Source organism: Antechinus flavipes, chromosome 4 (assembly GCF_016432865.1).
Source record: "Antechinus flavipes isolate AdamAnt ecotype Samford, QLD, Australia chromosome 4, AdamAnt_v2, whole genome shotgun sequence".
Lineage (NCBI taxonomy): Eukaryota > Metazoa > Chordata > Mammalia > Dasyuromorphia > Dasyuridae > Antechinus > Antechinus flavipes.
Window position 1 is genome coordinate 65826498 of NC_067401.1, and position 25574 is coordinate 65852071.

Genomic DNA, 25574 nt, shown 5'->3' on the forward strand with positions numbered 1-25574 from the left:
AACATGAGGTCATTTCTGATCTCCTCAGCTTCAATCCCCCCTTATTATTTCCTTGTACTAATTTAATAAGTCCCTAATGTAAGCTCTCTGATGGCAAGGACTATTTATTTTTTTATCTTTGCATTGCCATCACTTAATACAAAGGCATAATCACTGTTACTGACTGGTTTATTTTAATGAATGTAGTGAATTCCCTCTGCTCGTGCAAAGTGGAAACTTAAGTGACTTCTGATTTCTAATTATATGAAATTAGTCATATGTCACTTAGAGACTGGCCTGGAGCACAGAGAGATTAAGGCATTTTGCCACTCACAAAACTAGTGTGTCAAAGGTAGGATTGAATGGGCCAGTCTTTTATCATTTACTACATCAATGGTGTCTTAATTCTAATATAAAGGAAATTCATTAATCCTTGTAAACAAGGATGCCTTCAGGTCTAATATAGACACTTTTTTATACTGTAATGTTATTCATATTACAATCTATTTTATTTATTTTATTAAATATTTCCCAACTACATTTTAATCAGTTTCAGGCTTGCATTTTTGACACTTCTATTATGTGCTAAACTAAACTGACTCTACTAGGTTAATATAGGGAAAAGAGCCTTGGAGTTGGAGGTAGAAAATCTAAGTAGAAATCAAGTTTCTGATACTAATACTAGTAATATGATGGCGAACCAGTAGTTTAATCTTTCTGGACTTCAGGTCTATTATCAATAAAATGAGTACTACCTTTTTCAGAGGATCAGGAGCATAGAGTATCATGTAAATGTAAATTCTTGGTTACAATAGCAAAACTAAGAAGTAAAAATCAAAGTGTGTGCCCTTGATTTCCAAAACAAACGTATAATTGTACTATGTCTAAATCTTTATAGTTGCACCTTTATCTTAAATGTAATAAGAAAAGCTCTGTATTAGAAGTAAGTGCAAGGGATAATGTTGTAAAAAATTACCCTGGCATGGGTTCTGTCAATAAAAAGTTATAATTATTTTAAAAAGAGAGAGAGAGAAGCTCTGTAGTTATAAACTCTACAGTTAATTCTTTCATAATTTGAAAATAATTATTTTTATATTAAGAAAAATCCCTCCTTCATTTGTCTACTTTGAAACTTTAGATTTTCATATTAGCAGAACATACTTCTTCATTCTCAACCTGCTCTTTTTTACACTTGGTCTCCCCAGTAGGTAGATCGTGATGGACCAGCAAGTCTCAAAGCTTTAAAAAGTCAATCTGTCAACAGGCTACTCATTATACTCCCACTGTTCTGAAGAAACCCCACAAGGGAACCTGCCCTTCCCCACACACACACATACACACACTCACATACATACTCTCACTCTTTGTCTCTCTTTCTCTTCACGTGACTTCAAAAAAAGGCTCTTAGGAAAAGATAGAAGATGCTATTCCTACAAAAGGTAAGGAACTACCTTTGCATCTAGTAAAACAAATAATATGAGGAGATATTCTTCTGACTACAGGATGATGTTCTGAAGGTAGCATAATCTTTTCTTTAAAAGAAAAAGGAAAGTGATCCCTCTAATCAATTCATGGAATAGCGGAAGGGATACTTCAGTACCTGGAAGATCTGGATTCAAATCTTTGCCTTAGACAATCACCACATATGTGCCACTGATCAAGGCATTGAACTGCTCAGTGTTCCTTAATTTCCTCATCTACAAAGGGGAGTGGGAGAGGAAGGAGATATGAAAGATGGCCTATATGGCCTCAAGTCCTTTCCAGCTCTAAATCTTTGATCCTAAATTCCCATTCAGAGCAGAAAGATGATTTTGGAAAGAAGCCAGGTGTTAGAGTGGAAAATATACTAAATTCTGAGTCAAGAAACATGTCCCTATTTTTACATTAAATAACTAATATCTTATAGCACTTTTCTCTTTCTTCACCCATAAAAAGGTTTCAATTAGCTACTTTCTGAGATCCCTTTTAGCTTTCCAAATCTTAAGATTTTCCTAAGCTTTCAATAAATAAGATTCCCAGGCAATAATAATAAACTTCATCCTATAACCCAAATCAACAGCAAGAAGGATGAAATTTATCAAACATGACACCATCTTCAGAACTTTTAGTTTTCTTCCTCATAGATCCTTCTCTATTCCTCCCCAAAATCCACACACCCAAAAATCACTTTCATTTTTCATTAATTGGTCAAAACACAAAACCTGTCTACTAAAGTTTATTTGTTAAATGCATTAAATGCTCTATATTTAAATGAAAAATCCAAAGATGGACATTTTATATTTCTTTCTGAAAGACCAAAGGATCCTTATTATTTCCTTAATCCCTAACCCTACTTATACTTTCACAGAACAAAATCTGACTTCCTTCTAAATTATTTCTAACAGCCAGGGTCTTCACATTCTTTCAGTCACAGATAATATTTCATGTCATTTAGGATCTATATTTCCAAATCAATATGAAACAATTTACCACAAAACCCATAACACTCAACTGGATATAGCACCACTTATTCACCTGGCTTCATCTTTCAGCTAATGCGCTCCATTCATTGAGAACTAAGGACAAAAACATTCTTAGATAAGGCCCAAGTTATTGCTGAAAACTGCAAAGCTTAAAGTACCTTAGTCTAAGACATTACTATGCACACTGTGGGTGCTCCATAAATATTTGGTGACTGACTAAGAGGTCAATTATCATGCCTTGTAAATTGCCAGTTTCTCTCTAGCCTTTTCATGTGGGTGTACTCTGGAGTGAATGTTTTTCCTCCAAAACAGCCACCTATATAACCAAGAAGCTGTTACTCTCAAATTTTGCAAACATTCCCTACAGTACCAGCACCCATATCTACTGAAATTATCTGCTGATCACCTTAAACATATTACAATAAATACAGTGCATCACAACCTAAGCCTTTAAAACACTTCCAGAATGATGATTTTTTTTTCTCTTATTTATGCTCATCCATTGCGGGGAAAGGAGAGGTTTTAAAGTCTCAGAAACTGCCACAGAGTAGCAAAACATTTTTCCAAAGAAAAGTGGAAAAAGCAAAACAAAACAGAAACTTACTTTTCATAGACCAGCTCCTCATCGGTGGAGAAATAGTGGGTATTTATTGTGCTTTTTGGTCTATTCCTTAAAGTAGCAAAATATAAGCGATCTGAAAGACAAGTTCAAAAGAGAGGAGAAAATATATGAGAAGTGGGATCACAGATGTAGAGCCACCTCACCATCTAGCGTAACCCCTTCATTTTATAGATGAGGAAACTGAAGCTCTGGAAGATTATGGATTTGCCCATGGAATCTGAAGCCAGATCTTACAGTCAGTGCCTGTCTGACCATTGACTTAGTATATTAAGGGTGAGAACTAAACAGCAAAGAGTGCAGAAGAACACAAAGGACCAAAACAATAATCATTTCTTGGATTTAAAGATATCCCTCTCAACACCAAAATATTTTTTAAAAATAAAAACACGTGGAATTATTGCCTCCAACTGGTATTTTGGCTACTAGCACCAGAAACTGGAGAACACCTCCGTGAAGGAGGAGAGGAGCAGAAGAGGAAGAGGGAAGGCGACCCACACTTAAGATCGACTCTCCTCTCAACCGGCTCAATTAAAGGGAGTTGAAGACGCAACAAAAGAAATAATTTTTGCTCCAGGGCAGCTCCTAAACCTAGGGAGGACTAAGAAAAAGAGGTGGGAGGGGGAGAGAAAGGGGTGTGGCTTGGAGAGGGGGTGGGGTCCAAAAGAATAGAGAGGTCCGAGGAACGAAGAGGAAAGCGGGAGAGGGGGGAAGCTCCCCTCCGGGTGTCCCGGGAAGGCGTCTCTCCCCTCCCCTCCCCCCGCTAGGTAAGAGTCCCAGAAAGGGACATGAGCAGCTGCTGCGGGGAGATGCGCTCAGACCAAGGACCGACTCCGGGAGGAGGGGGAAGGACCAGAAGCCGGAAGCGGCAGAGGGTCCCTGGGGAGCTAGGGGACACGAACCAGAGGGGTGCGGAGAAGCCCGGCGGTGGCCTGAGAGCCCCCTCGGCTGAGAAGCGGCGTAGCCTGGAAAAGGCGGGACAATGCTGGACGGGATGGGACAGGACAGGGACTGAATGGGATGAAAGGGGCGGGGGCTCAGGAGGGCTGCCCCTTACCTTTCAAGAACTCAGAAGCCCCGATTAGGTCTCCGGCGTCCGCTGCCATCTTAAGCGAGAGCCGTGCTCTAAAGGGCTTGATCGTGACTTGTTTCACCCACCCCCCGGGAGTTCCCTTCTTCCCCAGGGCCAAAGAGCTCGGAGCTCCGAGCGCGAAGCCAGGCGGAGAGAAAAGCGGCGGCGGAGGTTACAGCGGCGGCTACGGTGAAGGCGGCGGCGGCGGCAGGAGCGGGAGCAGAAGGCGGAGGCTGCTGGGGGGTCAGCGCGCGGGGCGCCCCGGGGACATTCCGAGGGGAGCCCGAGCTCGAGCCCTGCCTTCGCGGGGCGCACACTCCCCGGGCCGCCGCTGCACCGCGCCCGACCCCGCTCCGCCGCCGCCGCGCCTTGAGATACGCAGACCAGCTCTCACGTCCGGGCAAAGTCTGCTCCCGGCCCCCAAAGTGATCATGGAGGAGGAGACTACTGGCCCCGATCGCGCCCGTGGCTACTTGTGCTGCAGGCAGGCAGGCGCCTGGGTGCCTGCCCGACTGGCAGCCGCTGCTCCTCCCCTGCCTTCAGCTCCTTCTCCTGCTTCTGTTTTTGCTTCTGCTGCTGCTGCTGCTGCTGCTTCTTCTCTTCTTCTCCTTCCTCCTCCTTCTCCTCCTCCTCCTCCTCCTCCTCCTCCTCTAGGTCCACCCCCGGACCTACCTCCCCGCCCTCCCCCCCCCTTCCTCCACTTTCACCGCTCCGCGGCCATCCCTTAAAGAGGCCGCCCCTCTCCTATCTCTCTCCCCCCCCTCCAGCCCCACGCCCGAGTAGTTACCAGGCGCCCAATCGGGTCACTAGGAGCCGGTTGCTAAGGCTTTGTTGCAGCTCACCAATTGCAGCAGAGGAAACTGCGCCCTAGGCCGGGAGGAACCGGGAGGGGCCTCTAGGCCAGAAACTTGTGAATGGAACATTGGAGTGAGAGGGGAGATGGGGGAGGGGCACTGCCGTAAGACTCGGATGCTCTAAGATTAGAATCCCTTCTTCAGCTCTCCCACTAAATCCTCTCCCGCCATAGGTTCTAAAAGCTCCGGCATCTAACTTCTTGTATTTATTCCTCCCTCCCGTCGCAGTTAGCCACCTCCTAGCCACTTTCCAACCCAAGATACTGACTTCCTCTCCCCCTCCCCCGTACCTAAAATTTCCCTTTTAGATTTACTTCGAGCAATATCCTCTATCCATCATATATAGCCCCTCCCACTATCTTTGGGATTTCTTTCTTTAAAAGAAAAAGTTATTCCCATATCCTAGAAGAGAAGGTAGTGATGGACTACCCTCATCAGGATTTTCAGCTGTTCTCATAAATTTTGTGATTTTTCCAGGGGATGGGGGGAAACGGAAAAAGAAGGGTGGGGAAGTTCCATTCAGATTTCCTGGGATTGCAGGCTTAACTTTGCTCAGAGGCATCATCTTACGTGACTCTTTCGATCGTGTTTTTGGAGAAGATGGAAAGAGATGGAGAAGAAACGGGATAACCCTCAAAAACAATTCTTTTCGTTCTGGCATCCGTGGCTGCATCCCAAAAAGAGCAGTCTTTTACCTAAAACTTGGCTTATTTCTGCTTAAAAAGTGCTAATACTTATGCAAACTAGCGCTTGCTCTTACATGTTACATTTATGTGGCTGCTTAATTGTCACTTGCCTATTCGAAAATGACACCATTGGCTAATTCTTAACGCTTCTGAAAACTAGGGCTTGTTCTACTAAGTGATTAATTAGTTGTCACTGTTGCCTATTCAAAACTGATGCTACTGACCTTCCACCATTAGGACATGCGCTTTTCCGGGAGTGATGTTGGTTGTGTGTTGATCCCTCCGCACAGTGCCCACTAGTCTCAACCAAGAAAGGGACTGAATTTATTGAACGGAGCATTGAGACCAATCTGTGATGAAGCTAAGCTAATTGGCTGGCCTTAGACTAATTATCAGGTCACTATAACCAACTGACCTAAACCAGCTTTCAAGACAGAAAGCTATACCTTTAAGGAAAGGTTTTTTCTATTCTGCAAATTAAAGTGTTTGAAAATTCTCATTAATCCTTATTAGACCATTGTAAAATTAGTAAAAAACTGAACGCATTCCAGACATCCAGAGGTCTGAACACTAACTACCTCTAAACCTCAGAAGTGTTTTTAAATACAAAGGCCTGGGAATGTGTTGTGTTGCTGGGAATACAAAGTAATTCTGGATTAATGAGAGATACAACACAATCTGAGTTATACTCCATGTTTTGCAGATCATAGACTGAGCAGTGATGTTTTTAGTGAATGAGTCATCTTTCAAACCTTGTGGTCACCTAAGCACTATGTTTTAAACTGATCATCTCCTCCTAGATGCTATCAGTCTGGTTTTCTGCCTCAGAAAAAAAAACAAGCCAGACATATAATATCTAATATTTATATAGTTTTTACTATGTGCCAGTCACTGTGCTAAGCACTTTACAATTATTATCTCATTTGACCCTCACAACAACTTTGAAAGCTAGGTATTGTTATTATGCCCATTTTAAAGGTGAGGAAACTGAGGCAACCAACACAGCTACAAGGTATCTCACTTTTGAACTCAGATCTTGCTGACTCCAAGCCTAGGCTCAGCAATCATATGTAAATTACCCACATAAAAGTAGTTTGAATTATGCCCGTTGTAGTAAATTCACATGGTTGTATGTATCAATTTTTTTATCCTTCCAAATCATAAATTTAGAGATAGAAAAACCTGAGAATTATCCATCTCCATCAATCAGTCAGTCAGTCAACAAACATTAGGTGCTTACTATGTTCACAGTACTAAATTCCACAGGGATACAAAGAAAGGCCAAAAAAAAAAAAAAATCTGCTTTTAACCAGCTCGCAATCTAATGATGGCAGTTCACAATTTAATGAGGGAGACAACATGTAACTACAAATGTGCATGCAGACATATAGACAGGGTAGATTGGTGATCATCTCAGAGACAAGGCACTAAGCAAGATTAAGGAGGATTGGGAGAGGCTATTGGTAACAGGTGGGATTTTAGGTAAAATATGAAGGCAGCCAGAGAAGATAGAAGTTGGAAATGAGAAAGGAGAGGGTTCCAGAAATGCGGGACAGCTAGTAGAGATGCTCAAGAGTAGGGAGCTAGAGTACCATGCTCAAGAAACAGCACTTTGCAAATGATGAAATTGAGATACAGAAAAGATATTTCTTTTGAGCCCAAGTTAGAAAGTGTCAGAGACTGGATTTTCAACCAAGTCCTTTGACTCCATAGTCTCCCTTCTATCATACCACTTTTGCTGACTCCTCACCCCAACTGAGGTGGATGTCTCTGCAAACATGACAGCAGCTGGTGTTTTTATTTGAAAAGGCTACCTCTGACTCCTTAGTCTATTCCAAGAGAAAGTTAGTACCAAAGATTTTATAAAACCTATTGAGGCCTAACTATTGGAGGAGGGAAAGCATGGAGTAGAGAAACAATTCATTAAAATCTTTAATTTAATCCCCAACTCTCAAATGGATCTATTGCTAGAATCCTGGTGTCAATATAAATTTAACCTCTTCATACCTAACATCTATCTTAGAAATCTATCATTTATATCTGACATGCAAAAGATAATGAAAAAAGATATGATTCAAAGAATTTAGCAGTTTCCTTATATATATATATATGTATGTATATATATGTATATATAATATATATGTATGTGTGTGTGTATAGTTTTAAAATTTTACTTGTATTTCAAATGTGTCAACTTCAACACCAGAATTTCCAAATTTCATTCATATAAATTTTAAATCTATCCTAACATATTTTCCTAATTGGTTTTATATTTACAGGAAGTCTAAAAAGAGATTTTGGAGTTCTAATTTACTACAGAGCCCTTTTAAAAATTTTATATTGTGAACTTAAGTAGTCTTATTCTATACATTTATAGAAATTCACAGTAGATAGAACATTGGCTCTGATGTCAGGAGGGCCTAAGTTCAAAATTTAGCCTCAGATATGTACTAGCTGTGTGACATTGGAAAGAAAAAAAAAAGGAGAGGAGGAGGAGGAGAAAAAGAAGAAAAGAAAAGAAATTCAGTGTGGATGGATCACAGATCTAGACATGAAAGGGCCTCTGAAGCCTATCTACACTACAGCTGCAGAAACTATGCCGGAAAAATTGAATTAATTTAAGGTCCCACAGTTAAAAACCAGAAGAGATAAACTTTGAACTCACATTCTCCAAGCCCAGAGCAAGCTCTCTATCACACTACCCACTATGCTTCACACAGTGCAGTAAAATTAAACAAAGCAAAATATTATTTTCAAGGTCACAATTCAAAGCAAATTTCCCTCCTATAATTACTCCTCTCAGCAATCAAGTTTGCATCATTAAGTTAGTTGTCAGAGGAGATAAAATGAGATCTGAATGAACATCCCTAAATTTGACTAGTATAGAGAAAACTCCTTTTGTATAATACCAAACATAACTAAAAGGCTTAACAGCATTTTCTCAAAAGATTTCCCACCCATAGTTTGTTTAAAGGAACACTTCAGAAACTTAAGGGGAAAAAAAAGTTTTCATTATCTTATTAGAAATCCTAAAAAGTCTGATTCAAAATGAAAGTACTCCATCCCACCCTTCTACCCTATCTTAAAAATGAATATTTTGTGAATACTGTGATGATGAAATATAAAAAGAAAATACATATCTATTAAGTATTGACAAGTGATGAATATCTTATCTTAAAAAACCAGCATGAAGAACAATTAGCTACTATCATTTTAATAATGTCTTTCTTAAGTTAAAATCTATACATTAGTGAAAAAACGAAATTTCTGAGAGACATAACAACCTCCCCCAAAAGTTGTAAGTGAGCCTGCCCATACATAGCAAAGTTCTGATGAGGTCATAGAACCATTATTTTCTCACCTAGTGTGGTCAAAGTTCTGAGGTGCAACCTTATAATGGTACCATAGTTATCTACCCTAAGGAAAAATTCTACAAAGAGTAGTCTATGGAAGAACTTTTTAGAGGAAAGTTTCCAAGTTTTGCTGACTCCATTATATACATAGAATTCATAACCTAATCATAAATGAATACAAAATAGTTTGGGGGACTCGGGATGAGGTAAGTAATTCAAATATTATATTTTACAGGAAAGGAAAATGAAGAAAAAGTTAAATAACTTGTCCAAAATCACATAGCTAATGACAGTGACAATTCTGACCATGTCCTTCTTTAATGAAAAATTCAGAATCCTCCAATAGGATAAAGTATAAATTATCTATTCTGGTATTTTTTAGGCCCTTTACCATCTAGTTTCCTCTTTGCTTTCCAGATTTATTTCACTTTACTACATCCAACCTGACCTACCAGCTCTTCTCCAAAGTGAGCATTCAGTCTCTTGCCTCCATTTTGCACAGGAGGTCTCTTTCTCCACCTTACCTAATGCACTTCATCTTCCTTGTCTCTAATTCTTAAAGTCCTGAAATTCCTTGAATCCTTCCATATTCGACTCATATAAGGCCTCTTACATAAAGGCCTTTTCTGTTCCCCACTCTTCCATCCCTTCCCCAATTGTTGGTACCCTACAATTAATCTGTATTTAACTATGTATCTCCCCTTGCTGCAGTAGTATGAAAGATCATTGAGGGTTGGGATTGATTTTGTTTTGAGGGTAGGGAAAGGGGTAGTTTGCCCTACTATGTACAAAGCACCATGTTTTGCACATAATAGGCTTTTAGTAAATGTTTGCTCAATTGTTAAGTTGAATTGAGACTAGGACTCCAAATCGAAGGTTCTTTCCACCTAAATCATAACTGCATGGAAAAGTAATGTTTTGAAGATATGATATGGATGTTCTTAACTGTTTAAGACAGCTAGTTATTGCTGGACTGAGATTTACTTAAATAAATGAGAGAATTGGCATCAAAAAAATGGCTGGGGAGGCAGTTAGGAGCATTGAGATACTGCATAAAAGAATTAGGGTATTGGGGTTTTTTGATAATAGAGGTGAGTCTGAGATGATAATATACAGGAATGGAGATGTGGAAGGCAATTTGATAGAGTATAAGGAAAATAGAGGGAATTTTCATCCCAAGCTTAAAATATTACACCAAATCATTTGGCTGCTGAATCAAGGCAGGAATTTCAGCAATGTAGATGGAGAACAATGACTTTTTAAACAAGTCACAAAGATAGATAGACAGATGATAAACATAGATGAACATAGGTGTATGTACTTTTACAAAGACCCATACACAGAAATATACATATAATGTTTGCAAAAGCTGACCTGATACCAAATCATTCTCATTTTGATCTTCTGGTCTCTGATCATATCAAATCTGTAAAAATACTACTTAAAAAATTACTTAAGTAGTGCTTTTAAAACTATTCAAATAAAAGTATTCAAGTACTCCCAAGCAACTTCAGCAAACTTTATTAATGTGTGCTGACTCCCAATGATTGTCAGGGTAAGTCAATCAATGAACATTTACTTATTTATTAAGCATTTACTATGTATCGGGCATCATGCTAAAGGGGTACAAAGAAAAGTAAAAAACTTATTCTTGTTCTCAAACTCCCAGTGAAGGAGATTATATGCAAAGAACTATGTACAAAGATATGTAGTAGTCAGTCAACTTTGAAGCAGTCTTTCAGAAAGAAGGAACTAGTATTTAGGGCAGGAAAGGCTTCTTGCAGAGGGTGGAATTTTAGCTGAACTTTGAAGGAAGGCAAGGAAGTTCTGAGATGGAGAAGAGGAGGGAGAGAATTCTAGACATGTGTAACAACCAGGTAAAATAGCTGGAGTTAGCAGATGGTTCTTTGGGTGCCTGGATCACATATCTCTGGTAACTGATAATCAGATTGGCCAGATTTCACTTTTAAAAATCTTAGTTTTAATAAACATGACCTATTTAACAAAATGTACAACTGAGACAATTAAGACCATATCATAAAGTGAAATGAACCTGAATCATAACTCAATGGGACAGTAATTCGAGTGTCAATCCCCAAAGTTAGAAGGCAACACAGAGAAATGCTGGTCAACAACAGGATGATTTCAAAAAGGCCTGAAGAGACTTATACGAACTGATGCTGAGTGAAATGAGCAGAACCAGGAGATCATTATATACTTCAACAACAATACTATATGATGATCAATTCTGATGGACCTGGCCATCTTCAGCAATGAGATGAACCAAATCAGTTCCAATGGAGCAGTAATGAACTGAACCAGCTACACCCAACGAAAGAACTCTGGGAGATGACTAAGAACCATTACACTGAATTCCCAATCCCTATATTTTTGCCTGCCTGCACTTTGGATTTCCTTCACAGGCTAATTGTACAATATTTCAGAGTCCGATTCTTTTTGTACAGCAAAATAATGCTTTGGTCATGAATACTTATTGTGTATCTAATTTATACTTTAATATATTTAACATGGATTGGTCATCCTGCCATCTAGGGAAGGGAGTCGGGGGAAGGAGGGGAAAAATTGGAACAAAAGATTTGGCAATTGTCAATGCTATAAAATTACCCATGCATATAACTTGTAAATAAAAAGCTATTAAAATTAAAAAAAAAAAAAAAGAAATGCTTGTTAAGTTCACAAAACAGATTACAAACAAAGCTAAGGATCTCCTGAAAAATATGTGAACCATTACAATGACTAAACTAGAGAAATTAAAGTGTACAATGGCTTCAAATAATTAAAATAATGCAAAAATTAAGCAAAAACAGTAAATGATACAGTAGACAAGATGGATAGGCACTCACATAAATGACCCAGGAATTCTGGGAAAGGAAAGAAGTGTCAGATGTGTTTTAGTAGTTTACTGCATTCAATAATTTTTGTCTTCATTCCAAGATGCCTTATTCAGTGCACAAGACTATCTCCTGTCTTCCACCAAAAGAGGGGAAGAGGGGAAGTGAAGGGAATAAGCATTTATTAAACACCTTCAATGTGCCAAGCACGTTTATAAATATTATCTTTTTTGATCACAGCATCAACCTGTGTGAGATACAGCCAATATAAGCTTAGATGACCTTGATATTGGCTGGTTGCACTTTGGGCCTATCAGCACAGTGAACTTTCACTTTAGTAAATACCTGTAGTTGTGAAATATATCTATACTAGACTCAATTACCTTCATTTTATATCCCTAGGGGACAGAAATATTGGCAGATCATGATTTCCTCTGCTTTCTTCCTGTCAATTCTATCCCAAGGAGTATTTAGTTGGGGTGGGAGGAAAAGGTAATTTGCTTCCTTTTAAATAACACAGTATATATATCTTATTTCTTGTTGCTTCTGAAGCAACTAATATTGACTAGTGAGGAACTTTACCTGTAATCAAGATTCTGAAGCCTAGACTGAATTTTAGTTGCCCATGATATTTTGCCTACACTGATTTTCATTGATAATGAAATATAGAAAATGAAATAAAGAAATTTTTAATGCAACTCTGGGTATATAGGTCTATGAAATAGGTTTACAAATCAAACATTTTCAGATAACAAATAATAATTGCACAACCTCCACATTCAATTAATAACAACCCAGACAAATCATTATTAATCAGAGAAATGCAAATTAAGACAACTCTGAGATACCACTACACACCTGTCAGATTGGCTAGAATGACAGGGAAAGATAATGGGGAATGTTGGAGGGGATGTGGGAAAACAGGGACACTGATACATTGTTGGTGGAATTGTGAACACATCCAGCCATTCTGGAGAGCAATGTGGAACTATGTTCAAAAAGTTATCAAACTGTACATACCCTTTGATCCAGCAGTGTTTCTACTGGGCTTATATCCCAAAGAAATACTAAAGAAGGGAAAGGGACCTGTATGTGCCAAAATGTTTGTGGCAGCCCTGTTTGTAGTGGCTAGAAGCTGGAAAATGAAAGGATGTCCATCAATTGGAGAATGGTTGAGTAAATTGTGGTATATGAATGTTATGGAATATTATTGTTCTGTAAGGAATGACCAGCAGGATGAATACAGAGAGGACTGGCGAGACTTACATGAACTGATGCTGAGTGAAACGAGTAGAAGCAGAGGATCATTATATACCTCAATAACAATACTGTTTGAGGATGTATTCTGATGGAAGTGGATTTCTTCGATAAAGAGAGCTTTAATTGATCAAAGATGGACAGAAACAGCTACACCCAAAGAAAGAATGTTGGGAAATGAATATAAACTGCTTGCATTTTTGTTTTTCTTCCCGGGTTATTTCTACCTTCTGAATTCAATTCTCCCTGTGCAACAAGAAAACTGTTCGGTTCTGCACACATATATTGTATCTAGGATATACTGTAACCTATTCAACATGTAAAGGACTGCTTGCCATCTGGGGGAGGGGGTGGAGGGAGGGAGGGGAAAAATCGGAACAGAAATGAATGCAAGGGATAATGCTGTAAAAAATTACCCTGGCATGCGTTCTATCAATAAAAAGTTATTTAAAAAATAAAATAAAATAACAACCCAGAGTTTAAGAAAGCTTGATTTACAAGATAGATTTTGAGTAAAGTTATGGGACTATAAATGTAACCATAGATGCTACATTGGTACATGATATCAAGGATAATGGCAGAGCTGACTTCAAACAGGAGAGGTGTATAAAAAGAGGAGGAGGAAGAGATAGCCAAGAGGGTAGGAAGTGATTGAAACATGATTGAGACTTTCATGAAGTAGTGATCTGAGAGAAGCAATCACCAATCAGGAAAAAGAAGTTTCCTCCAAGATAATAGGCAATTAATGAGGAAATGGCTAGAGTTAGGTATTGATGTATGCAAAATAAGTGCAGGTGATGGAAGAAGGACTCCTAATAGTAGTAAATTGAGATACTAGGTGGCACAGTAAAGTGCTGGACTTGAGTCAGAAAAACTCATCTTCCTTCATTCAAATCTGGCCTCAAATACTAGTTTATTTACTGAGTCACCCTGGGTAAGTCACTTAATCCTGTTTTCCTCAGTTTCCTCATCTGTAAAATGAACTGGTAAAGGAAATGGCAAACTGCTATCAAATAGTTTTGTCAAGAAAAACCCAAATAGGGTCACAAAGAGTAAGATGGGACTGAAAACTGAACATCAGTAGTAAATTAGTTAATTATATATATATATATATATATATACAACATATATATATTTATAATGTGTGTATATATACATATATATATATATAGTTAATAAAGGCAGCATGCCATAATGGATAAAGAGTTATCCTAAGAGTAAGGAAGAATTGGGATCAAATTCCATCTCTGAAACAGACTGGTTTGACCCTTGGCAAATCATCTCTCATTGCCTCAAGTATCACTTAGAGAATATAAATTGCATGGAGCCATGACCAAAGAGTTATAAAACTGTAGGTACTTTGACCTAGCAATACTATTTCTAGGTCTGTATCCTAATGAGATCAAAGAAAAGGGAAAAGGACCCACATGTACAAAACTTATTTATAGCAATTTTTTGTGGTGGCAAAGAATTGGATATTCAGGGGGATGTCCATCAACCAGGGAATGACAGAATAAGCTATAGCATATAATTGTGATAGAATACTATTGTGCTTTAAGAAATGATGGGCAAAAATGGTTTCAGAAAACATGGGAAGACATGTATGAACTAATATAAAGTGAGCAGAACCTATACACTGTATGGAGCAAGAACAATATAAGAACAACTCTGGAAAAGTTAGCTATTTTGATCAAGACAAGGATCCAAGATAATTCCAAAGGACCCATAATGAAAAATGCTATCCATCTCCAGAGAGACAACTGAATTCAATGCAGATTGAAACATAAACTTTATTTTTCTTGTTTTTATTTTTATTTTTGTCTGTGCTTTCTTTTTACAACATGGCTAATATGTTTTGCATGCCTTCTCAAGAAGAGGATCCAGAAGGGAGGAAGAGAGAGAATTTGAAACTTAAAAAAAAAAAAAGATTGTTAAAAAATTTATATGTAACTGAGAAATATTTAATGAAAAAGATTAAAATACATTTTTAAAGAATATAAATTGCAAAAATGGAGCTGGTTTGTATCAAGAGAAGTTGTTCATCACTGGGAGCTCCCTACATAGTGAAATCACAGATCTGTTTTTTTTTTAAATAGCAGTTTTAGACAACTGAAAGCAACAAACTATTCCATGGGAAAGAGACAAAGCAATGGTCTGTTTACTGATTATTTCTGATTGGTGAGTGTTTCTAAAATCAAAATTCTGCTAAAGGGAGAATCTTACTTTTTAGTTTTATTACCAAAAAGCCCTTAAATGTGTTCATAAATATCTAAGGGTTTGAATATCCACATAAAACTGGCGATTTGCTGACAATTGTCTTATGTTGATATTTAGAGACGATTGTAATATTCTCTTTAAAATGTAATGTTCTCTGTTGAGGTTTTCTTGGAGTCTCTGGAGCAGCCTTTTTTGTCAGTTCAGTAATAGCCACAACTGCAGCCAGGGGTTAAAGTCCATAATATGTCTCCTTCATAATAATCCATAATATCTTAGATATTCCTAACTTCAGGCTCAGTATTCTTATTCACTATGTTATTTAACTGATATAAATATAGATATATATATTATATATAGTATATTCATTGTATAAATTTATATATATACACACACACTATGGACACACATTTACACCAATGTATGTATATCTTTATAGATGTTCAGATTTTCCCTCTGACATTTAACTATAAGTTTTGTCCAAAGCAAGTCACTTAACCATGATTCTTGAGCAGAATCAGAGACCTACCCTGCAGGCTTTAGCCCCTTAGTCTTTGGAACTTCCATCTGTTGCTAAGATCAGTTAGTATTTCATCGGGCCTGTTATTTCAGGCAGCCCCTTTAGCCATGCTGCCGTTTATTCTTGCCCCATACTTTATCCAGCTCTGAAACCAAGAAGCAACTCTGCCATTGCTCCTTAGAAACCAGACTTCAGGTACTGGCTGCATAGATTTATGGGAATCAAAGTCCAAAGGGACAATAGGGGTTCTTCTCATTTGGAGGAAAAGGATCCAAAATTCTGGGTAACAGGTTTCTTGCTGTGCTAGGAGGTTTTGAACTATACTGTGGAACTGGGAAAAGTTGATTGGCAGTGGCAGTGAGTGAAGCTCAGCATGAGAGCAGGTGTTTAAAAGGAAACTAACAATAGATCACTGATGGGGCCGGGGCTTTCCCTATATGATGTTCTATCTATTAAAAGATGCTGATAGAGTTGTTTGGCACGATTGAGGCTGCAGGTTGTGACTATCCCAGCAGCAAATCAGTGAAAGATTTGTCTATTCTCCTTTACACCTGCCCAAACTCTTTTTTCTGGTACTCTTTATTTGTCTAAGTGTTAGCTGTAATTTCTCTATTTCTTCTATTTCTTTAAGTTGTTTCCATTTCCTGATTTTGTTTCATATAAAAACTGTAAATGATCATAGCTTCTTTGTGGCACATATCTGTGTAGTAGTAGTCCTCAGAGTAGAATGTAATGGAAGATATTGGTAAATATCTGGAAACACAATTAGAACAGAATAGGTGTTTGATCCTCAATCCAAAATAATCAAGATTTCGGCACTCCAAACATAATAAAAAATTTATGATTTTGATTTTAGATAATTTACACAAGCTCCAAAATAATAAAAATTAGCCAGTGAATTGGAACCATTTCACCATGAGATTAAAAGAAATCACTGTTGAACCAGAGTTGTAGTTCAGAGCTTCTCAAAGAAAAGTTTTAAGTTGTGGGAGAGACCAAGGGAAGGTCATGCCCTGGGGTACCTGGCTGGATGGTAAATCCTAAAAGAAAAACTTCATACTGACACCTGCTGGCTATACAAATATTTCCACTCATCCCTGTAATTTAACATGTCCCTCCCTTGTCACCATACTCCAAGGTGAAATGTTTCCTCTCCATGTTAGAATTTAAGTCTCTTGAAAACTGGAATCAAATGTCTTTGGTTTTGTATCTGTATCCCTAGGGCTTACCACTAAATAAGATCTTAATAGATGTTTTTTGTTTTTTAATTTTTTAAAAATCATTTACTCACTCAGAGCCTCCAACTACACCCCAGGAATTATCATCTAAGTTATTATAATTTGTAATGTGCCTAGATGAAAAGAGTTCCCCACAGAAATGAAATCAAAGATTTTTCCATGTGTTCTCTCTCACTAGTTTGTATGAAGGCAATTAAAAAATACAGGAAAAGTGTTTTGTTTTGTTAGGCAATAAAAAAAGAAGAGGTTTTCTATGAGAAAGAAGCACCCCCATAGTCTTTTCACTTTCTAATGCCCCTGGAAATACTTTTATTCTTATCATAAAAATGTTTTTTTAATCATATAAGGTTCAACCACAGTTTAAAAATTATAGGCTGAGACAGTATTGGCTGATTAATGTGGAACCCTTCAAAAGCTTTTAGAGCTCAGTCTCACTTTAGTACTCAAAAATATGCATTGATATTTATTGTCCCATTATTGTTGGCTAAGTTTTCAAGTAGTTAGCAGAGGGAATAGATTCCTTCTAACACAGGTAGTACATTGCAGAACTGCTAGTTACCTAAACTGGGATAATTTATGGGAAAAGAATAAAAAGGACTGGAATATATTCATAGAAACCTAGCTCTTGAAAGGGAAGGCATGGGATTTAAAATGGGGAGCCCCAAATTCAACTTCCCAGTCTACCATTTGTGTGAGTTGGATCACTTTCTTTCCCTATACCTAATTTTTTTGTCTGTAAAATGGTAGACCTGGAAAAGATGATTTCTGAAGTTCCTCTAATTCTAAATTTTACGATCTTAGATGCCATTTTGTTCAGCCCTTGATTTTACAGATGAATAAATTGCCTTTGACCCTATGCTGGTCAATGTTTTTATCAGTGATGTGACCTAGAAACATAGATGGCATATTTGTCGTAATTTCAGATGTCAGGAAACAGAAGATAATATTTAACACATTGCAAAACAGAGTCCAAAAGATCATTATAGGCCAAAATGATGGGTTGACTCTAACAAGATGAAAGGTAATTAGGATAAGTATAAATTAGTAAGATCATAAGATTTAGAGCTAGACAGGACTTTGGAAACCCTTGTCATTTTTTAGATAAGGCAACAGAGGCACAGAAAAGTTAAGTGATTTGCTCAGGATCACAGAGGTAACTCATACTGATGAAATCACAGATTAAAAACTCCGACTGAAAAACTATAGAATTTCTGAGTCAGTTGGTTAGTCAATAAGCATTTAAGTGTTTACAATGTTCCAGGCACTATGCTAAATTCTGAGAATAAAAAGGAGGATAAAAGACAGTCTCCATTCTCAAGGAACACACAGTCTAGTGGGAGAAACAACACGCAAACAACTATGTAAAATAAGCTATATACTGAATAAATTAGAAACAACTGAAAGATTAATTAGAATTAATAAAAAGTGAGAAAGGCTTCCTTTAAAATGTAGAATTTTAGCTAGGACTAGAAGGAACCCTGAGAAGCCAGGAGGCAGAAATGAGTAGATTCAGCCAATCAAAATACCTAGAGTCAAAATGGAGTACTGTGCTTAAAGAGGGAACTAGGATGGTAAAGTGCTCCATGCTCATGTCATGTGAATTGACAAAGTTAGAGACATTTATCTGGGAGAAGAGAAGATTCAGGTTGTGATAAGATAGCCTCTTCAAATATTTGAAGGCTATTACTGTGTGGAAAAGGAATTATACTTGTTCTGTTGTACCCCAAAGGGCAAAACCAGAAGGAATGTGTCAAAGTTGCCAAGAAGTCTAAACTTAAAGTCAGAAACTTCTTAACAATTAGGGATCTCAAAAATGGAATGGACTCCCCTGAATCCTTTTGGGTTTTCTCTTCTTAGAGATAGATACGCTATTATATGACTACTTGTAAGATGGATATGTTCCTTTGGGGCTTGGGATCGCTAAATGGCCTCAGAGGACCTTCCAAGTTTGATATTTTCTGCAATATTATTAAGTCATTCAACAGACAATTAGAGAGTGACTGCTACAGCTAAAATCCCGTGCTATTTTCCTGTACTACTTTAAAGAATATTATTATTATTATCACTGTCAACTTATGAGGGGAAATGTCTATTAAAATGCTAAACACTAACAAAAGTTTAATAAAGTATTTTAAAATGGCTGTTACCACCTATGATCCTAAAATCTCCCTGAATTAAAACAATCAACAAATATTCATTAACCACCCACTATATGTGGCACTGTTCTAAGAGCTAGAATCACACAGAAGAACCTAAAATGGTCCTTGGCTTCAAGAAGCTCAGAGTACACTGGAAGACACATGTTCATAGACAAGTAAATACAGGATATATGAAAATAGGATGATTTGGCGTAGGACAGTATTAATAACTGGGCAAATCAGAAAAGTCCCCTTGAAGGATATACCTGAGTTGAACCTTGAAAGAAACAAGGGATCCAAGAGACAAAACAGAGAAAGGAATATATTCCAGGCATGGCGGCAGCCTGTGCAAAAGCATCAAGGTGGTGGAATGCCACATACAAGGAAGATAAGCAGTCCAGTTATTAGCTGGAATGTGGCACCTAGGCAGGCTGGAAAAATAGGCCAGATTCTGAAAACATTTAATGTTCAACTGAAGAAGAATGAACAGATCTGTACTGAGAAGGGTTCTTCCATATGTAACTTTCCTAATATTTAAAAAAATCGCTTGACTATTTCAAAGACAGCATAAATATGAAATAAAGTTACAAAAATAACTATCTGATAAATCTCAATTTTCATATATTGAGATTTCTTAAAACCAGATGCTATTACAAGGAGTGGCTTAAGAGCCAATCTCAACAATATTTTGTCAGATGACCTTATCACAATTCTCTTCTCACAAGCTCCCAGAAATATATGGAGTGTGTTTCCCAGGCAACAAAAACATTGATAGTGGTTTACAGTATGAGAACATAAAGTTGGTAATATGAAGGAATTAGACAAAACATTGTGAGAACATAGTTTTAAGGTAATCTCTAGAACAGAGAAACTGGGCTCAATCGAGACATGGATCATAACATCATACTTTATGATTCTTGACTCTATCCTCTCCCTACAAACTAGAGTTGGTTCTTTTTTAGCTCTTAAATCTGTGAAAGACCTCAGCTTAAAAAAGCAAGGGTTTCCCACTGTGTGAATCCAGGGCTATCTCCTACTGTCTTGATCCACTGGGTCACTCGACCTAGATGGTTCTGGAGGGAAAGTGAAGCTAATAGCTTTGCACAGCCCTCCTTCACTTACATCTTGTTCACTTGGATGTCATGACATAATCTCCCTGATATCATGGTCCTCTTTGAGAATGAATGACAAACAACAATCTCAATGATTAGTAGTAGGAGCTGTCCCATTGGGGACCCAAATGGAACTGGCCAGTTGGAGACCAAAGCTCTTTTTTTTTTCTTTTTCTTTCTTTCTTCTTTCCCTTCCCTTCCTTCTACAAAAGGTATCAATAACTGATTCTTAACTGAGGGTGCTCTTTCCAAGGGAATGTAAAGTTTGATCACTGAAATTTCTCAAGATATCTTGGAATTTACAGGTTGGATTTCTTAAGAACCATTCTTTAAACCCACATCACTCTGGCTTTCATTGGTCACAACAGGTCCCAGACCAAGCCCCTTTTGATTATTGTTTGGATTCTAACTGGTTCAGATAGCAATTGTTTCTTTTTGTTCAGAAACCCTGATGGTCTCCCCCTTCCAGATTAATTTCTTTTTTTTTACTAGGTAAAAGAGGCTATTTTCTGTCTCATTTATCACATAGCCTTAATCACTGATTGGACATTGCCTCAGTTTAACTGAGATCTGTTAAAGACATTAGCTTAAGAAGGCCAAAGTCTCCCACTGCATCCTGGGTTATCTCCAATCATACTAATCTATATCTTGCTATTTGACCCAGATGACTCAGGAGGAAAATATTAGGCTAGTAACTTTTCAGCCCTCCCTCACTTAAATCTAATTCATTTGCATGTCATGACATATCTTCCCTGATGTCATGGTCCTCTTTTAGAATGAAGGACAAACAATAACACTCTTGGTCAATCAGTCAATAAGCATTGAGCCCTTACTATGTTAATGTGCAAGGCAAGAAGGAAGGAAATAACTAGCCAAAGACCAAACTATAACTGAGGAACCAAAGCTATGACATGGGAGTTGAGGGAAAAGGAAGAGGAAAGGTGTTTGAATCTTTTTCATGAAAGCTCAGATTCTTTGGAAAGCCAAGGAGGAGAGGGCCAGAAGAGATTTTGGAATAACTGAAGAAATTGGTGGTATATGATTATATGTTGTTACATAAACACAATAAAAAGTCTTACATAAACTGATATGAAGTGAAATGAGCAGAACCAAGAAAATATTTTACACAGTAACAGCAATATAATACAATGAACAACTGTGAATAGCCTAGCTGTTCTCAGCAATACAATGATTCAAGATAATTCAAAAAGATTCTTGGAAAATACTATATAAGTCTAGAGAAAGATATTGTTTAGACTAAATCATACAATTTTTCCCGTTCATTGGTTCATTGTTTTATTCCTTCTTTCCTTCCTTCCTTCCAATCTTCCTTCCTTCTGTCCTTCCTTCTTTCCTTCTTTTTCCTGTCTTTCTGTTTGTTTTCTTGCACAAAATAATTTCTATGGAAATTTTTTACATGATTGCACATGTATAATCTATATCAGATTGTTTATTGTCTCAGGAAAGGAAAGGGAGAGAAGGGAGAGATAGAATTTGGAATTCCACACTTTAAAAACATTAAACAAAAACAATGTTTAAAATAGTTATGAGGAGGTATAAAACATTGGTTTAAAAAAGGAAGGAATGCCTCAAAATATTAAAAAAAAAATAACACAAATCAAGTCAATTATTCTATATCAAAGACATATTTATTCTTTCACTAAGTAGCAGAATTTTAAGAGTAAAAAGCACTTTAAAGTAACAACAGAATACAGTGGAAAGAACATGGGTTTGAACCTACTTTTGATTATCATTATGTTTCTCTCCTTGGACGAATTCACTTAATGACTTTATATGTGACCTTGAGCAAGCCACTTAGTATTCATAGGCTTCAGTTTCTTCAATGTGAAAAGAGAAAATTGGAGACATGGTGGCTCCTGAAGGTCCCTTCTTTTTTTAAAAAGATGTACAATTAACAAAAATATTTTTCTCCCTCCCATTTTTCCCCTTCCCCATCGAAATAAAAAAGGAAAACATGCATAATCAAGCATAATCATTGGCCATGTCAAAAAAATATATGTCTATCTGTACCTAATCTATCACCTCTGATATCCCTTTTAGCTCTAAATTTGTAATGATAGTCTAACTTCTTTACAGATGAGCAAATTAATTTATTCATAGTCACACAGATAATTGTAATAGCAGTGTTATACCAATAATAATAGCACTTACATAGTGCTTTAAGGTTTGCAAAGCATTTCATCATATGTTAACTTCTTTGATTAGTGACAGAGATAGAGATAAAATTCAGATCTCATTTCCTAATTCAATGTTCTTTCTACTATTCCTTGGTTAGTATATAATGCAAATGATTGAAATGTCTGCATGTGTAGGATGAGGTTAAAATAGAAAGAGAAGAGAAAGGACTAAGATTTTTATCTATGAGGAACAGAAAAAGATACTTAAGTACTTGGTGGGTAGGTGACACTGTGAATGGATTTCTGAACTCATCAGGAAAATCTGAGTTTAAATCCTGCCTTAGATACTTATTAGCTGTTTGACCCTGGACAAGTCACTTAACCACTTTCAGCATAAGCCTGTTAATCTGTAAAAACAAAGATAATATTTGCACAAGGTTATTGGGAAGTTTAAATGACATAACATGAAAAATGCTTGCAAGCCTTAAAACATTAAGTGTTAACTATCATTATTATTATTACAATTTTCCCCACTTAGATGGGAGCCAGATTTGTTATCTTTCAAGTCACCCAAGGCCATTATCTATTTTTGCAGATAGGTTGAGAAAGATGTAATGAGAAGCAAAAGAAGATTAGAATTGATTTTTTAAAATAATGAAACAGTCAATCCACATTTCTGAGTTTCTTTATATTTGGACAAATTTCTCTTAGCTTTTGGTAAGAGAATAAGAAAATTATGCAACAAAGAAGTTAATAAAACCAAATTATTTTGTGGTTAATTAGTACAATTCAATTCTTTCTGTCTCTAAAGCTATGGCTAATTACAAAATTAAGACAATTGATGCCTCTTTGTGGAAAAAGAGTGGGATAAAGATCAAATATGTCTCTGAGAATCCTAGTTCAATTTCCTCAGAGGAATTCCTTAAAGGTTTTTCACTTAAATGGTCCAATTAGACTCTTGACATCTTGATCTGGAAAGCAGCATTTCTTTTTGTACACACATCATCCTTGCTACCAAATTGTAAGAACAGACAGACTCATGAGTAATTTAAACCTTTTTCAACATCATGGCTTCATGGAAGAAAGCATACAAAGCTGCCGACTCTACTTCTTTCCTAATTCATTATTTTTCCAAATAATATTATATAATTATATATATATATATAAATATATATATATATTATAATTTGGTGACCAAGGAAGAAATTTCAAAGCACCAAAATTTAGAAGGACATGCTTTCTTTCCTGGTGGACTTTAGGTCCATTGTCCCTGCACCTCAAAGTTTTTTGTTAGTTCTGCATCTTCTTCCTGATTCACTCCATCAAAATAAATGTTCTTGCTCCTTCACCTACTTCTAGACTTCCATTCCAGATCATAAGACTCTTTCTCAGACCCCCAATGACTTAGCTGCCCATTGCCATACATGGTGCACATTCTTCCCAAATCTTGGAATTGAAGGAAACAATTACTGTGCCTCTATCCAACAAAGTGATCCCTACAACTGCATTGTCTTGAGTGCAGGTCAGACCTTTTAGGGGACAAATTATCCATTCTCACCTCACTGTCTCACTACTAAAAGCTCAGTGGAAGCTAAATGGTACAATAGTACTGATGGTACAATGGAGATAAGATCTATCTTATACTGGAAGTGAAACTTCAAGACTTTTCTACAACCCAAATGAATTTTGCTCCAACCTGACCCTATTCTGCTCTTTCCTTGAGTAATGGCCCTACCAAGTATCAGCTTTTCAGTCCTTCCACAATTCATCTTTGTGAGGTCTCCTCCCTATGCTTGGACATAGTTTTTCCATAGTTGTCAGAACATCTAGTTATGGTTCTGACATTAGCTCCCATTTTCTTCCTATTTCTCCTTGTAATCATAAGTGATTTTCTTCTTCCCAATTCATATTATGATATCATAGAATTTAGAACTGACCATTATTCCAGAGATCATTTATTGCAACGGTACCATTTTTTAGATAAGGAAAGTAAGTAGTTTGGGATGAGTAGTAAAACTAGAATTTGAAGCCAGATCATTTGACTTCCGGAAATGACAGCTAAACCAAAAGATCTAGATAACAAATTCTAGGTTTATCTATAACATAAACATAACTTCCACAAAAATATCATTTGTAGTATTTGGAAGCCTGAGAAATTAAAATATCCTTCTAGGACATTTGGTCAAATGTTTCTGCAGAACATTAACCAGAAAGGGACCCCCTATAGAATTTTGTTTATGTCCTTTAGATGTGACATTACACTAAAGCATGGACCATAGGATTTCTTTGACTCTTTAGAAAATTCTTCTTTTTGACATTTATACCACTGAGGAAAAAAAATAACAGCTACCAGTCATCTACCACCATTACTTTTAAGAAGGGAAAAATGAAAACATCTATAAAGTTCTACTAATTATATGGAACAAAAATAACATATCAGTCTATTTATAAGAGGAAAAAAAATCACTAGTCCACAAAAGTACCCTCTCACTCATCTTCTCTCTACACAACACAATTGATGATCTAATAATAACAGAAGACATAAAATCAACATTCTTTATGATTGATCCATTGAAAATTATTACTGGTTCTGAATCCAAAGGGATAATCTTGTTATCACAAAGGCACGTTTGAATGATAACACAATTATCATCACTAAAAATTCCACTGGCTGTTAAAGAAGAACCCCCACAAGTTTATCCGCACAGTTCTTATCCTATAAATCTCATAACTGAAAGAGTATGAAGCGTTAGACCCACTGAAATCTATAAATGGATCTCTATACATGGATCTCTAAGTAATTTCATGAAACAACCTGGTCCCAAATGAATGTCAAAATTCCACTAACCTCCAATTTGTGGGGCCCATACTTCCTCTTCTTCATAAGGGTATCCACCTGGGCTATAAGGACCCCACATATTCTGAGTTACCTTTTCATCCTTTTAGATGGCACAAACCTGTTATCCCCAGGTGAGAAGACAGGAGAATTCGGTGCGATCACATGGTAAAGCCCAGTATTTGATTACCTTCTATCAGTTAGATTATGGGGTTAAAGAACCAGATCCGATTTCACCCTGGAA

At 37.1% G+C, this 25574-nt stretch overlaps 1 protein-coding gene and 1 long non-coding RNA gene across 10 annotated transcripts in view; one reads left to right on the forward strand and one right to left on the reverse strand.

The window, feature by feature from the left end:
* The window catches only part of CDC14A (cell division cycle 14A), a 234144-nt gene extending 227636 nt beyond the window's left edge, over nt 1-6508 (reverse strand). For 6 of the 9 annotated variants that reach the window (XM_051993248.1, XM_051993247.1, XM_051993245.1 and 3 more), the window contains exons 1-2: nt 4118-4256; nt 3046-3136 (exon numbers count right to left, since the gene is read on the reverse strand). In XM_051993248.1, coding sequence (XP_051849208.1) covers nt 3046-3136; nt 4118-4166 — 140 coding nt within the window. In that variant the 5' untranslated portion in view covers nt 4167-4256. Of the gene's footprint in view, nt 1-3045; nt 3137-4117; nt 4257-5896 lie in introns of those variants that run through there. The other 3 variants (XM_051993241.1, XM_051993242.1, XM_051993240.1) reach the window with 2 other exon arrangements.
* Nucleotides 6509-7841: 1333 nt separating this feature from the next.
* The window catches only part of LOC127559461 (uncharacterized), a 55008-nt gene continuing 37275 nt past the window's right edge, over nt 7842-25574 (forward strand). The window contains exon 1 of the long non-coding RNA XR_007953134.1: nt 7842-9231. This is a non-coding gene — a long non-coding RNA (uncharacterized LOC127559461). The remainder of the gene's footprint in view (nt 9232-25574) is intronic.